The 16,548-nt window shown below is 46.5% G+C and overlaps 1 protein-coding gene across 1 annotated transcript in view; it reads left to right on the top strand.

The window, feature by feature from the left end:
• LOC113904110 overlaps positions 1-15,005 on the top strand; it is a 45,733-nt gene extending 30,728 nt beyond the window's left edge. Inside the window, exon 2 of the mRNA XM_027560853.1 lies at positions 10,902-15,005. Within this exon, the coding sequence (XP_027416654.1) occupies positions 13,337-14,128 (792 nt within the window). The 5' untranslated portion in view covers positions 10,902-13,336 and the 3' untranslated portion in view covers positions 14,129-15,005. The remainder of the gene's footprint in view (positions 1-10,901) is intronic.
• Positions 15,006-16,548: the final 1,543 nt, after the last annotated feature.

Here is a 16,548-nt window from a genome sequence, read left to right as displayed (position 1 = left end):
AGCAGTTTTCAGTACAAGCAGCCTGGATCTTGGGACCCTTGGCCTCCCATAGCTGGAAAGAAATAAAAAACAGGTGGGAGCACATCATGCCTGTCCCATCAGTGTGGAGAACAGACTTCTTCTGCTTTTGAAAAGCGGAGTCTCTCTTCCCTGACCCCACGGCCCACAGCAAACACACTCAGCAACATGCTTATTGACCCCTCACTCTGGACCAGGTTCTGTGTGAGGTCTTACAGATGGTAAGGTGATTAAACCATCACTGTTGCTCTCAAGCAGCTGGAAGTCTGACTGAGGAGACTGTTAGAGAACAATAAAGATTAAGGCAATATAACCTGGTACATGAAACAAGGATAATCAGAACCTAGATTTTGTACTTAAGGTCTAAGCACGGGGCCAGAACAGCTGTTAAGAGCTAGGGTGGAGACTTCATTCAGAGTGCCATTGGCAGTAGCAAGCTGTCAGGGACATCTCAAAACTAAAATTTCACAAGGATTTCACCAGGCTGAAAGATCAGGCAGGGAATTCCACGCCAATGGAATAACATGCCCAAAAGCTTACTGCTGGGAAAGCCAAAGATTATCAAGGAAAAGGCAAATATACCTATGGGCTTTAGAATCCCTAAATCACGTGGAGTCAAAGACAGGCTTTTAACCATGGAAATTACACAAGAGATTACAGTGGAATCCTCCAGAACCGTGTAGAGAAGGAGGTGGAGGAGCGACTCCAGAGTCAGGGAGAGCTGTTAGAAGACATGAGACCAGGTCACAGATGGAGCCCTGGATTAGGGCAGTGTCTTTAGGATAGAAAAGAGATGGTGGTTTTGGTAGATATTTTGGACAAATAGCTGAATCAAGAGGTACCACATTCTTGAGTAAATTTTGAACATGACGCTGTGCTACCGTTGAGGGCCCAACTATTAAAGGAAAGGACGGGTCCTAATATCTCCCAGTTGAACTATTGTGAAAAAGATGAACTACTGTGAAAAAGAGCCACCTTATTCAGGCATCTGTGCTGTGCAAAGATGCCAGGAGAAAATTAAATACTTTATTTTACTATGTATTTATGAAGCACTTCACTCATCCTAAATCCTCATTTATTGACAGGCACTGGAATACACTCCCTACATACATAATCTCACTATGTTAAAAAAGTTTTTAAAAGCAAGTTTTATCATTTTACATATTTATAAACAATAAAAGCCTAGTTTTATTGTTTAAGTACCTTACCCAAAGTCACAGTTAATAAACTGCTGGCTTACACTACAGAGAAGCAAAGGCAAGAAAGTTTTCAACAAATATTAAATTGAATTTTAAAATCTCTGCATCCAGAAGTTTACGTGGACCAGTCTCTGACCATTAAATAAATCCCTCAAAGGAGATAAGTTTCTTCATACATTGCTGGTGGAAATGAAAATTGGTGTGCTCCATCTGGAAGGGAATTTGGAGATAAGTGAACAAAATTTCATACACACCCGACCTTTTGACTCAGCAATTTCACTTCTAATCCACAGCTACAACCTTCAAAAATATGAAAGTAATGTGACATTTCTCAGCATTGCTTGCATAGTGCAAAATACTGGAAACAACCTAAATGTCCACAAATTGAAGAGTTATTGAATAAATTATACTACTCCATCCATACACTGAATGGTAGACAGCCGTTAAAAAAGAGAGGTTGTGTGTGGGAGGCAGGGGTGGGGTGGGGGGGGGACAATTTCCCCGAATTGGTATGGAATGACTTTAATGATCTGATTTTTAAAGTCAAAAAGAGCTATCTAAACTGTTTTCTGTAGAGTATGTTATAGCAAGAATCCTGTTAGGTCATTTTAGCCAGATCCCCTTTTCTCTCTCCCCGTTATGTTTTCGCAACCACTTGCCTTACTCTCTGGCTATAATTCCCACTGTCCAGGTTGTACACAGAGTTGAGCCCAATCTCATGACTCCACTGTAAAATCCCACTACAGTGGTCCCTCCACCTACCATGATGGTTCTGAACAAAGCCTGCCTTACCATCTGTAACACACATCATGGAGTATTTTTTCTTTAAGATTAGCAAATTTGTTTTTGATGCAAGAGTGTGAGTTAGAAATTCGGAAACTAGTTTACGTGTATACTTGGATTATAGTAAGTAAATCTGTGGTGAAAAATGTGGGCCAAGTTTCTCCCAGTCAGAGAAAGGAGCTATAAATAAGGAAAGAAAGTAACAAGACATCCAGTGATGTGGGACTGGGTTTAGGACTAGTAGTATGAACTCATACTTTTAATATGTGTGTGCGTAAATAGATACAGAAATGAATATTTTTCATTAGTAAATAATTCATTTCATAGCTATCTTTCCTGAGAAATCCTAGAAGCAGTAACATATCAGTAGCAATAACTATAAGCAGTGCCCATCTTTTGGTTTATAAATATCATTATTTGATAAAAGGAAATAGAGATCCTTAAAGATATAGGAAGTTGGAGGACAGAAGCATTAAAAATTATATGTGTAAGATGAGCCTGGAATATTTATGGAACCAAAAATTAAGAAGGAAACGTTCAAAAAATGATGTGAACATGTTGAGAAAGACACATGGGCTAAATTGAATAAGCTCCCACTGACTAAATCTGGGACAGTTTGAGCAACAAAATAAATACAAGTATAGTAATGGGTTATAACCCATAGACTAAAATAATATCCATGAATCCATACTAATACAAAAAATAAATGAATAATAAGTGGAGATGAAGGACTTGCTCTTCCTGACAGTATAATTCAATTAATAATTTGATAAGGAATGATGAAAATTTAAAATGACCATTAGTAAACACCACAGTGAACACTGATGCAGAGAAGTAATCATTGAAGGATGCTAAAGTTAATGGGCAAAAGTGAGATGAGAAACAGGACATTTGAATAGTCCCAAAGTATCTCCCCACAAGATATTTGTTCATGACAAATGCGAAAACACATTTACAGTGGATAATTCTATCATTCAGCACCTTAACCAAGTGATCAAAATCGATATCATTAGTGGCACAAACTGCACTCATGCACCTTCTGAAATGATGCACAGACAAGGATAAAGGTCATAACATCACTTCAGTAGTGATCTTGCCAAAATATTCTATCCCATCTAATCAGACAAATCCAGGCTGAGGGACACTTGATAAGGTAATTAGTAGACTGTTGTTGTTTAGTTGCTAAGTCGTGTCCAACTCTTTGCAACCCATGGACTGTAGCCCATCAGGCTCCTCTGTCCATAGATTTCCCCAGGCAAGAATACTGGAGTGGGTTGCCATGTCCCTCTCCAGGAGATCTTCCCCACCCAGGTATCAAAGCCACGTCCGCTGCATTGGTAGGCGGATTCTTTACCAGTGAGCCAGCTGCTGCTGCTGCTAAGTCACTTCAGTCGTGTCCGACTCTGTGTGACCCCATAGAAGGCAGCCCACCAGCTCCCCCGTCCCTGGGATTCTCCAGGCAAGAACACTGGAGTGGGCTGCCATTTGCTTCTCCAATGCATTAAAGTGCAAAGTGAAAGGGAAGTCGCTCAGTCGTGTCCGACTCTTCGAGACCCCATGGACTGCAGCCTACCAGGCTCCTCCGTCCATGGGATTTTCCAGGCAAGGGTACTTCAGTGGGGTGCCATCACTTTCTCCAACTGAACCAGCAGGGAAGCCGAATAACCATTGGATAGTATTTCTCAAAAGTGTCAAGGTCATCGTGAAAAAGGAAAGAAAGAAGGAAGGAGGAGGCAAGAAAGGAAAGGCAGAAAAGAAAGTAACAAAAGACCAAAGATTTCACAGATTGGACACACTACAAAGACAGATAACCAAGTTAATCAAGAAGTCTAAACTGGATCCTAGACTGGAAAAAGGACTGAACCGGTCTAGTGGAACAACGGATAAATTCAAATATGGTCTATAATAACTACTACATCAGTGTTAATTTCCTGATTTAATCTTTGTAATGTATAAGATATTCACATTAGTAGAAGCTGGTTGAAGGCAGCTGGTTGAAGGTATTATTTTTCCAGTTTCTATAACTCCTAAATTCTTTCAAAATAAGAAGTGAAATACATACATATCCAAAATCCCAAAATGGTCTTATTGCTGTTGTTTCATCATTACGTCATGTCCGACTCTTTGTGAACCCATAGACTGTAGCCCACCAGGCTCCTCTGCCCATGCAGTTTCCCAGGCTGGAGAATACTGGAGTGGGTTGCCATTTTCTTCTCCAAGAATCTTCCCAACCTAGGGATCAAACCCATATCTCCTGCATTGGCAGCTGGGTTCTTTACAACTGAGCCACCAGGGAAGTCCACATTAGTACCATACTGTTCTGGTTTTTACAGCTTTGTAGTATATTTGACGGAGAAGGCAATGGCACCCCACCCCAGTACTCTTGCCTGGAAAATCCCACGGATGGGGGAGCCTGGTGGGCTGCCGTCTATGGGGTCGCACAGAGTTGGACACGCCTGAGTGCCTTCACTTCCACTTTTCACTTTCATGCACGGGAGAAGGAAATGGCAACCCACTCCAGTGTTCTTGCCTGGAGAATCCCAGGGACAGGGGAGGCTGGTGGGCTCCCATCTTGGGGTCGCACAGAGTTGGACACGACTGAAGCGACTTAGCAGCAGCAGCAGCAGTATATTTGAAATTGAGAAGTCTCAGTCCTCCAACTTTGTCCTTTTTCTAAATTGTTTTGGCTATCCTGGGTCTCTGTATTTCCATAAGAATGTTAGGATCAGCTCATCAATTTCTGCAAAGATGCTGGGATTGGGTTGAATCTGTAGATCAATTTGCTGTCATGTGAATAATACTAAGTTTGTGATCTATCAGTATATGATGCCTTTTCATTTATTTAGGTCTTCTTTAATGTCTATACAAAACCTTTCTGTGGTTTAATACTGTTCATTTTTAAAAACTCTTCTTCCCTCTATGATTAAGTGCTTTTTAACTTTACTCATTTAACATGGATCTGTTTCTGTATCTAATTATACTTCACGACCTATGTCTATTCTGCACTGATGCTGCACTATTTTACTTACAACAGCTCTGCAGGACACTTTGAAATCAGAAAAGGAAAGTCTTTCTATACTTCTAATAATTTGTTTTTCTCAAAATCTCTTGTCCTCACTCATTCTCCCATATGAATGTCAAAATTATTTTAAGTTCTGAAAGAAAGAATTCTACAGCAATCTGAATTGGAGGTACATGTTCCGGTTCATTTAAGGGACTGGACTCCTTTATAGCACTGAGAATACCTTTACTTGTTCAACTTTTCTGTTATTTGTGTTTCAACAATGTGTTATATTTTTCTTTATGGGTTCTGTGAGGGTTAATTTTACGCATCACTTCTCACCTATACCTGATCAGGTGACATTTTAGTGAGACTTTGGGCTTGGAATAGATGTTGGAATGGCTTAAGACTTCTAGGGATGTCGAGATGAGGTGAGTGTATCTTAATAGCACATGACAAGGACATGAATCTGGGCGGGGGTGGGCAAAAGATGGAATGTATAGACCAAACTGTTTCCCCTCAAAATGTATATACTGAAGCCCTAACCACCAATTTGACTGTATTTGGACATAGGGTCTATAGTTAGTATAGATTAGTATGCTATAGTATATAAGAAAGCCTTCTTCAGCGATCAATGCAAAGAAATAGAGGAAAACAACAGAATGGGAAAGACTAGAAATCTCTTCAAGAACATCAGAGATACCAAAGGAACATTTCATGCAAAGATAGGCTCGATAAAGGACAGAAATGGGATGGACCTAACAGAAGCAGAAGATATTAAGAAGAGATGGCAAGAATACACTGAAGAACTGTACAAAAAAGATCTACACAACCCAGATAATCACGATGGTGTGATCACTACCCTAGAGCCAGACATCCTGGAATGTGAAGTCAAGTGGGCCTTAGAAAGCATCACTACGAACAAAGCTAGTGGAGGTGATAGAATTCCAGTTGAGCTATTCCAAATCCTGAAAGATGATGCTGTGAAAGTGCTGCACTCAATATGCCAGCAAATTTGGAAAACTCAGCAGTGGCCACAGCACTGGAAAAGGTCAGTTTTCATTCCAATCCCAAAGAAAGGCAATGCCAAAGAATACTCAAACTACCACACAATTACACTTATCTCACAGGCTAGTAAAGTAATGCTTAAAATTCTCCAAGCCAGGCTTCAGCAATATGTGAACCGTGAACTTCCTGATGTTCAAGCTGGTTTTAGAAAAGGCAGAGGAACCAGAGATCAAATTGCCAACATCCGCTGGATCATCAAAAAAGCAAGAGAGTTCCAGAAAAACATCTATTTCTGCTTTATTGACTATGCCAAAGCCTATGACTGTGTGGATCACAATAAACTGTGGAAAATTCTTCAAGAGATGGGAATACCAGACCACCTGATCTGCCTCTTGAGAAACTTATATGCAGGTCAGGAAAGAACAGTTAGAACAAGACATGGAACAACAGACTGGTTCCAAATAGGAAAAGGAGTATGTCAAGGCTGTATATTGTCACCCTGCTTATTTAACTTCTATGCAGAGTACATCATGAGAAACGCTGGACGGGAAGAAGCACAAGCTGGAATCAAGACTGCCGGAAGAAATATCAATAACCTCAGATATGCAGATGACACCACCCTTATCGCAGAAAGTGAAGAGGAACTCAAAAGCCTCTTGATGAAAGTGAAAGTGGAGAGTGAAAAAGTTGGCTTAAAGCTCAACATTCAGAAAACGAAGATTATGGCATCCGGTCCCATCACTTCATGGGAAATAGATGGGGAAACGGTGGAAACAGTGTCAGACTTTATTTTTCTGGGCTCCAAAATCACTGCAGATGGTGACTGCAGCCATGAAATTAAAAGACAGTTCCTCCTTGGAAGGAAAGTTATCACCAACCTAGATAGCATATTCAAAAGCAGAGACATTACTTTGCCAACAAAGGTCCGTCTAGTCCAGGCTATGGTTTTTCCTGTGGTCATGTATGGATGTGAGAGTTGGACTGTGAAGAAGGCTGAGCGCCCAAGAATTGATGCTTTTGAACTGTGGTGTTGGACAGGACTCTTGAGAGTCCCCTAGACTGCAAGGAGATCAGCCCTGGGATTTCTTTGGAAGGAATGATGCTAAAGCTGAAACTCCAGTACTTTGGCCACCTCGTGCAAAGAGTTGACTCATTGGAAAAGACTCTGATGCTGGGAGGTATTGGGGGCAAGAGGAGCAGGGGACGACAGAGGATGAGATGGCTGGATGGCATCACTGACTCGATGGACATGAGTCTGAGTGAACTCCGGGAGTTGGTGATGGACAGGGAGACCTGGTGTGCTGCAGTCCATGGGGTCACAAAGAGTCGGACACGACTGAGCGACTGAACTGACTGACTGAGGGACAGGGAGGCCTGGAGTGCTGTAGTCCATGGGGTTGCAGAGTGGGACATGACTAGGTGACTGAACAACAATAACACAGCTGATTGACAATACTGTGATAATTTCAGGTGGCAAGAAAAGGGATTCAGCCATACATACACGTGTATCCATTCTCCCTCAAACACCTCTCTCATCCAGGCTGCCACATATCATTGTGTGGAATTCCTTGGGCTATACAGTAGGTCCTTGCTGGTTATCCATTTTAATTACAGCAGTGTAGCACTTTTTTCTAATCATCCGTTTATCACCTTTTACCAGAGATCTTCATCTCTTCATAAGGCTTAGAGTTACTGTTGAGGATCTTTCATTCCAACCTGAAGGACTCCCTGCTCAGGAAGGTCGGGTGGTGGAGAATTCCCACAACTCTCATGAACTGGGAATGCCTCTATCACTGTTTCATTTTTGAAGGACAGTTTTGCTAAACATAGGATTCTTAGTTAACAGCTTCTTTCCTTCCACATTTCAAAGACACTGACCCATGTCATCTGACTTCTGAGGCTCCCAATGAGAAATCTGCTCTTGATCCTCCTGGAATATCTTCCCTCAGCTTCATAAACATTAATAATGTGCTTTACCAGTGTCTCACACAATAGAACATTTTCCTACAGTTTCATCAAGTCAGTTAAATCATCACTTTGTGACCAGAGATTAAGGAAAAAGAACTGAATATTTCAAGTGTAGACATTATGAGGTCCTTTAAATTATTACTAATTATTCAAACTAGAAATGAAAAAGTTGCTGAAGCCTCCTACAGATTTTAATTTCTATCAAAGTGAATACCAGTCTCTAATATATTAAAAGAAAAACCTCTTTGGGACCTTTTTCCTAAGTGTAAAGGGGCATTGGACCTGAAAAGGGAGAAAACCACTGGGCTTAACCCCAACCACGATTGGTCTGTTGCTTGCTCTGACCTCACAGGCAATCACTGTGATGAAACTCACAAAACACCCTTTATAAGACCCCAGCTGGGTGCAGGTTTTTGTCCACAGAGCCCAGGAAGTTGATTTTGGTGACCTGATGGCTGGACCTACAGTTAGCGAGCTTTTGTCCATGATTTTGTTGATTTTTTTTCCTTTTCCTCTCTTTTTTCTTTTTCTTTTTTTCCTTTATCATTTTCTCATTTTTTAAATTTGTGTCTGATCATTTTCTTCTTTCATTTTTAGTTTCTCCTCATTTTTTTGTTTTTTTTTTTTCCAATTTTTTCCCTTCATTTTCTCATTTTATCTTATTTTGTTTTAGTGCAGCTAGTATTAGTAGAGAGAGTATCATTGATATAGTTAGAATATTTGGCATATATAATATTGTTAGCATAGATAGTATAGTTTGTGTTAGCACTGTTAGTACCATTTGTATACTTAGCAAAAGGTCGTATAGTTAATACTTGATTAGCATAGTTAGTGTTAGCACTGTTAGCACAGTAGTGAGCATTAATATAGTTGTATAGGACTGTTTGCATATGCAGTATTGCTGGAACAGTTAGGATTCTTAGTGAGGGCTTAGTGGTAGTGAGTATACTTAGTGGTATAGTTAGTATAGTTAGGTAATTAGTATAGCTGGCAACCCACTCCAGTGTTCTTGCCTGGAGAATCCCAGGGACAGGGGAGCCTGGTGGGCTGCCGTCTATAGGGTAGCACAGAGTCGGTCACAACTGACGCGACTCAGCAGCAGCAGCAGCAGCAGCAGTGGTAGTTAATGGAGAAGGAAATGGCAACCCACTCCAGTGTTGTTGCCTGGAGAATCCCAGGGACTGGGGAGCCTGGTAGGCTGCCCTCTGTGGGGTCGCACAGAGTCGGACACGACTGAAGCGACTGAGCAGCAGCAGCAGCAGTGGTAGTTAGTATAGTTAGGGATGCAGGACCTCATGGCCATCTCCGCTAACAAGATTGCTCATATTGAGAATTATGAGATAGTTCAGACAATTGGTGAAGGCCACACTGCCAAAGTGAAGTTGGCCCAGCATGTTCTGATCAGGGGAGTGGTATCGATCAAGGCCATTCACAAGACAAATCAGAGCTTCTCCAGCTTACAGGAACTGTTTTGAGAGGTTAACAGCATGAGAATGTTAAACCACCCGAATACTGTCAAACTCCTGGAAGTGACTGATACTGAGGAGACTCTGTTTATACTATAGGAGTACCTCAGCAGCGGAGACAGGTTCACCCAGTTGGAGGCCAAAGGCCGCGAGACAGATGGGGAGGCTCAAGGCCCGATCCGCCACCTGGTCTCGGCTCTGCAGCACTGCCACAAGGGGGCAAGGTGCACCAGGACTTCAAGCTGGGCAACCTCCTCCTCGATGCCAACAACAACGCCAAGATCTCCGACTTCAGCCTTAGTGACCAGAGGCCCCCAGGAAAGAAGCCAGACACTTTCTGCGGCAGTCCCGCGTTCATGGCCCCAGAACTCTTCCTGGGGATGCCTTACACAGGCCAGAGGAGGATGTGTGGAGCCTCAGCAGTACAACATGGAAACTGGATCCTTCCCCTTCGGAGGACAAGATTTCTGGGAGCTGCGGCAGCGTGTGCTTAGGGGGCAGTACCAGGTGCCGAAATATATATCCTATGAGATAACAGATTTACTAGACAGAATGCTAACGCTGATCCCTGCCAACAGAGGTACTTTAGTTGATGTTTGGCAGCATCCATGGGTGAACACGGGCCAGGAAGAGCCACTCCCGCCAGCCTGTGATGAGCACTCCCACCCGTGATACCTCCCGGGCCTCGGACCTCCGCCTCCGTCACTCGGCCTTTGGCCTCTAAGGGGGTAGACAGGTCTCCCCAACTGATATATTCCATTACCAGAAACAGTGGAGATGATATGGGCTGGTAGAGGGACCAGATCCAGGGCTTGGACGTACTCAGATGTAGGGACAGCATGCACGTGAGTGAACCCAAGGTGAGGGCCCGCAACATTATTGTGAGGCCGGCCATTTCCTCCGATGTCAGCAACCGAGAACATACGCCTCCCGCCAGCCCTGAGGTTTCCATGCTTATTCCCGCCTGGCTTTGGAAGACCATTCAGCAGCAGGAGAACCAGGAGTCAAGGGAGAGGACCAGAGAGCCTGCCACTCCCCCACCTTGCCCGGAGGCATGGACTGTCACCCCCAGCCCAGGCCCCTTCACTCACAACACCCACAATGCCGGCAGCGCCCAAGCCACCGATCCCACTAATGACTGCCACGACACGTGCAGGACCAGGTTCACCTGCGACTCTTGCAGCAGGCGTGACAGCAGCCACACCTGTGATACCAGCGTTACCTGTGACGCCAGAGACGCCTGCAACACCATCAGCCCGATACCTGCGATACCAGAGGTACCAGCCTCACCTGTGATGCCTGCAGCACCCGTGACACCAGCCACACCTGGGATACCAGCCTCACCTATGATGCCCTAGGCACCCAGGACACCACTGGGGCCTGCAACATAGATGACACCCATGACACCCACGATAACCTGCATCACCAGTAACACCTGCCTCACCCGTGACACCACAGGCACCCGTGACACCAGCAGCACCTGCGACAGCTGTGAAACCAGTGGTACCAGCCTCGCCTGTGACACCTGCAGCACACAGGACACCACAGGAACTCATGACACCAGCGGCACCCGTGACATCAGGGGCTTCCGTGTTCACCAGCCACACCCGTGACACCAACCTCACCTGCGACGCCCTAGTCACCTAGGACACCGCAGGTGCCTGCAACACAGATGTCACCCGTGGCACCCACAGTACCCGTGACACCAGTGTCACCCATGACATCTGCCTCACCTGTGACACCAGCATCATCCATGACTTCAGTGAAGCCCGTGACGCCAATGAACCCATGACAGCTATGATACCAGCAGCACCAGCCTCACCCATGACGCCTGTGGCACCCATGACACAAGAGGGACCTGACAACAGCCACACCTGTGACATCGGCGTCACCTATGATGCCCTGAGCACCAGGACACCACTGGGGACTGCAACATACATGACACCCATGGCAACCGAGATACCTGTGACACCAGTGTCACCAGTGACACCTGCCCCACCCGTGACACCAGTGTCACCCACGGACACGCATCGCCCACAACACTCACAGAACCCATGGCACACAGGACAATCACATCATCTGTAACACCTGCAACACCAATGGCACCCATGACATCAGCGGTGAAGTCCCTGAAGGAACCCACTGCCGCCCGGAGGTGCCTGATGTGGGAAGCTCCATCCTTGTTGGGCAGCCCGAGGATATGTCCCCAGTCACTCCCTCTGGCCCCACCAGAAAAAGAGGGGGGTGGCTGGGAGAATCTGGAGATGTCTCTCTAAATATATTTGCTGTGGCCTGCCCAGGAAGAGGGCTAATATTAAAGTGATACCAGAAACAGCCAATGGATGACCTGCCAAGCTCCCTGGGACCTGGTCATGTTCCCACCTGGATGATGGGATTCAAATCCAGCACCTCCACCGCCTTCAGGAAAGCCTCCTATCCAAAACCCTGGCCAGCTCAGAGGATGCTCTGGGGTGGTCTGTGCAACCAGAAGAGGCATCACCCTGGCCTGGCTGCCCCTCCTCCCCTGCTGGGTGAAACTTCAGTGACTGGACTGTGCCGTGGGGCATGTCCCCCATTCCCCACACTTCTGCCTTTCATGGTGGTGGGGGAGGGTATAGTTATTGCCAAAACCTTGGTTCTTCACTTGCTGCAGACTTAAGGTGGTTTAGTGAACAGTTCATTAGTATAGTTAGTGTTAGCACTCTTAGTATAGTTGAGAGCATTAGAATAGATGTATAGCACTGTCAGCATACGCAGTATTGTTAGAACAGTTAGCATTCTTTGTGAGGGCTTAGTGGTACTTAGTATAGTTACTGGTATAGTTAGTATAGTTAGGTAATTAGTATAGCTGACTCGTAGTTAGTATAGGTAGGGATGCAGGACCTCGTGGCCATCTCCGCTAAAAAGGCGGCTCATATTGAAAATTATGAGATCCTTCACACAATTGGTGAAGGCCACTCTGCCAAAGTGAAGTTGGCCAGGCATGTTCTGACCATGGGAGTGGTAGCCATCAAGGACATTCACAAGACAAATCAGAGCTTCTCCAGCCTCCAGGAACTGTTTTGAGAGGTTAACAGCCTGAGAATTGTAAACTACCCGAATATTGTGAAACTCCTTGAACTGATTGATAGTGAGGAGACTCTGTTTATAGTATGGCAGTACCTCAGCGGGGAAGACGAGTTCACCCACTTGGAGGCCAAAGGCCACAAGACGGATGGGGAGGCCCGAGGCCCATTCCGCCAGCTGGTCTCGGCTCTGCAGCACTGCCACCAGGGGCCGAGGGGCCACCGGGACTTGAAGCCAGGCAAGCTCGTCCTCGATACCAAAAACAACGCCAAGATCTCCACTTTGACCTTAGCGACCAGTGGCCCCCAGGAAAGAAGCCAGACACTTTCTGCAGCAGTCCCGTGTTCATGGCCCCAGAACTCTTCCTGGGAATGCCTTACACAGCCCCAGAGGTGGATGCGTGGAGCCTTAGAGGCGTCCTGTACACCATGGCAACTGTATCCCTCTCCTTTGGGGGACAAGGTTTCTGGGAGCTGCGGCAGCGTGTGCTTTAGGGGGCAGTAGTATCTATCCAATGAGATAACAGATTTAACAGAAAAAATGCTAATGCTCAATCCTACCAACAGTGGTACTTTAGATGATGTTTGGCAGCATTCATGGGTGAACATGGGCTAGGAGGAGCCACTCCCGTCAGCCTGTGATGAGCACTCCCACCTGTGATACCTCCCGGGCCTCGGACCTCCGCCTCCGTCACTCGGCCTTTGGCCTCTAAGGGGGTAGACAGGTCTCCCCAACTGGTATATTCCATTACCAGAAAGAGTGGAGACGATATTGGCTGGTGGAGGGACCAGATCCAGGGCTTAGACGTACTCAGTTGTAGGGACAGCATGCACGTGAATGAACCCAAGGTGAGGGCCCGCAACATTATTGTGTGGCCGGCCATTTCCTCCAACGTCAGCAGCCGAGAACGTACGCCTCCCGTCAGCCCTGAGGTTTCCATGTTTATTCCCGCCTGGCTTTGGGAGACCATTCAGCAGCAGGAGAACCAGGAGTCAAGGGAGAAGACCAGAGAGCCTGCCACTCCCCCACCTTTCCCGGAGGCAAGGACCGTCACCCCCAGCCCAGACCCCTCCACTCACAACACCCACGATGCCAGCTGCGCCCGAGCCACTGATCACGCCGGTGACCGCCACAACACGAGCGGGACCAGGCTCACCTGCGACTCTTGTGGCAGGCGTGACAGCAGCCACACCTGTGATACCAGTGTTGCCCGTGTAACCAGAGACGCCCGCGACACCATCAGCACCTACGACACCTGTTATACCAGACGTACCAGCCTCACCTGTGACGCCTGCACCACCCATGACACCCGCCATACCTGGGATACCAGCCTCACCTATGACGCCCTAAGCACCCATGACACCACTGGGGCCTGCAACATAGATGACACCCGTGTCATCTGTGACACCTGCGTCACCAGTGACACCTGCCTCACCCGTGACACCAGCATCATCGATGACTTCTATGATGCCCGTGACGCCAGTGAACCCAGTGAACCCATGACAGCTATGATACCAGCAGCACCAGCCTCACCCATGACACCTGTGGCACCCATGACACCTGTGGCACCCATGACACAAGGGGCACCCGTGACACCAGCCACACCTATGATGCCCTGAGCACCCAGGACACCACGGGGGCCTGCAACGTACATGACACCATGGCAACCGAGATACCTGTGACAACAGAGGCACCCGTGACACCAGTGGTGACCATAGCACCCAGGATACTCATGCTACTAACGTCACCCGTGACACCAGGGGTGCCAGCGACACAGATGGCACCCATGGCAACTGTGACACACATCACACCAGGGGCACCCATGACACCAGTGTCACCCGTGGCACCCACGTCACCCACAACACTCACAGAACCCACGGCACACAGGACAACCACACCACCTGTGACACCTGCAACACCAATGGCACCCATGACATCAGCGGAAAGTCCCTGAAGGAACTCACTGCCTCCCGGAGGTGCCTGATGCAGGAAGCACCACCCTTGTTGGGCACCCCGAGGATATGTCCCCTGTCACTCCCTCTGGCCTCACCTAGAAAAAGAAGGGGTTGGCTGGGAGTATCTGGAGACGTATATTTAAATATCTTTGCTGTGGGCTGCCCAGCAAGAGAGCTAGTAATAAAGTGGCGCCAGAAACAGACAGTGGATGACCTGACAAGCTCCCTGGGATCTGGTCGAGTTCCCACCTGGATGATGGGATTCAAATCCAGCAACTCCACCGCCTAAAAGAAAGCCTCCTATCCAAAACCCAGGCCAGCTCAGAGGATGCTCTGGAGTGGTCTGGGCAACCAGAAGAGGCACCACCCTGGCCTGGCTGCCCCACTTCCCCTGCTGGGTGAAACTTCAGAGACTGGACTGTGCCTTGGGGCATGTCCCCCAACCCCCACACGTCTGTCTTTCACGTTGGTGGGGAAGGGGATAATGCTTGTCATCTCCTTGGTTCTTCATAGTCTTAATAAACTTTATGCTCCAGAAAGATGTATCATCCTCTGTTTTGCCTTCTCTCTGGTTAGAGAAGTGTGTTGTCATTTAGTACTTGGTGTTAATGACCTAAGAATTAGCACAATCATTCCCAAGAGCAACAATTGCTGCACTGCAGGGCAGACATGCAGAAAGAGTGTATTATCCCCCTGCACTGACATTACCTAATATTTTCAGAAGGGTCAAAGGGAACTTTTGATCCCTGCAGCCAGTGTTAATAGGACCGGGACGTCTGGGATAGGCTAATAAGTCCTGTGAACCAGCCGGTGTGCAGTGTGGTCAGGTCCCCAAGCTGATGAGTTTCTTGAATGTCCTGCAGGAGCTGGGTTCTCACCTTCTCCCATGGGGAAGGGCCCTGATGCATGAGGTTTTCAAAATGTTTTTGATGTGGATCATTTTTAAAGTCTATTAAACTTGTTACAATATTGCTTCTGTTTTACATTCTGGTTTTTTGGCCTGGAAGCATGTGGAATCTTTGCTCCCCAACCAGGGATTGAACCTGCAGTCCCCTGCGCTGGAAGGTGAAGTCTTAACTGCTAGACCACCAGGGAAGTCCCTTTTTCATCTTAATTTTTTTGATGTGTGGGTTTGACTACAGGGACTGGCTGATTATCAAAAATACTAGATTTGTCAGCGACCCCTGGTTCCCTGGTTCAAGGAGCCACTGAACACATGGGTGACTGGAACATGGGCCAAGTTAGTGAAACACATCTCTCACTGCAGAGGGGGAGAAAGAGAGACATCGACAGACCAAACAACAATTATTTTAAATGGGTGGGAAGGACAGGAAGACTTGAATGGATTCTTCCTCTACTCGAACACAAACGTAGTCAGAGAGCAATGACCTCTGGATACATGGTACATCCTAATGGCAGTCAGGAAGGAATAAAGCAATCTGAGGTGAGGAGATGGGCTGGGCTGCTGGTCATCCCACATCTGAGATGACATTCTCAGCTGGCTTTTAGGTGAACCCTTCTATCTCAAATGAGGGACTTTAAGATTCGTTCACAGTATAACCACTTTCAGCCATCACTTTCTCTGATATACATCATTCATACGCAAAGAGTTAAATGTGCTCATTTTGGATATTTCCTGAAATCCAACTCACTAATTCACAAAGCCTTGGGAGTATCTCCCTACAAGATGCTTATTAATTACAAAGTTAAAATTTAAATCTACATTGGAGAACCCTCACAGACACCACCCTAAACACATGGTCAAAGTCTACCTCACTAGTAATAAAATGTGTCAACGTCCTGTACCTTTTTGGAGCTTCCCTGGAGCTCAGCCATAAAGAATCTTCCTGCCAATGCAGGAGACATGGGTCTGAGTGTTCAATCCCTGGGTCAGGAAGGTCCCCTGGAGAAGGAACTGGCAATCCACTCCAGTATTCTTGCCGGGGAAATCCCATGGGCAGAGGAGCCGGATGGGTGATAGTCCATGGGGTCGCCAAAGAGTCAGGCATGACTGAGCAACTAAATAACAACAACAAAGTATGCTATAGAAGAATTTCCATAATAAGGTTAGTTCACACATCTTC

Source organism: Bos indicus x Bos taurus, chromosome 14 (assembly GCF_003369695.1).
Source record: "Bos indicus x Bos taurus breed Angus x Brahman F1 hybrid chromosome 14, Bos_hybrid_MaternalHap_v2.0, whole genome shotgun sequence".
NCBI classification, from domain to species: domain Eukaryota; kingdom Metazoa; phylum Chordata; class Mammalia; order Artiodactyla; family Bovidae; genus Bos; species Bos indicus x Bos taurus.
This window is presented reverse-complemented; position numbering and strand designations above follow the sequence as displayed.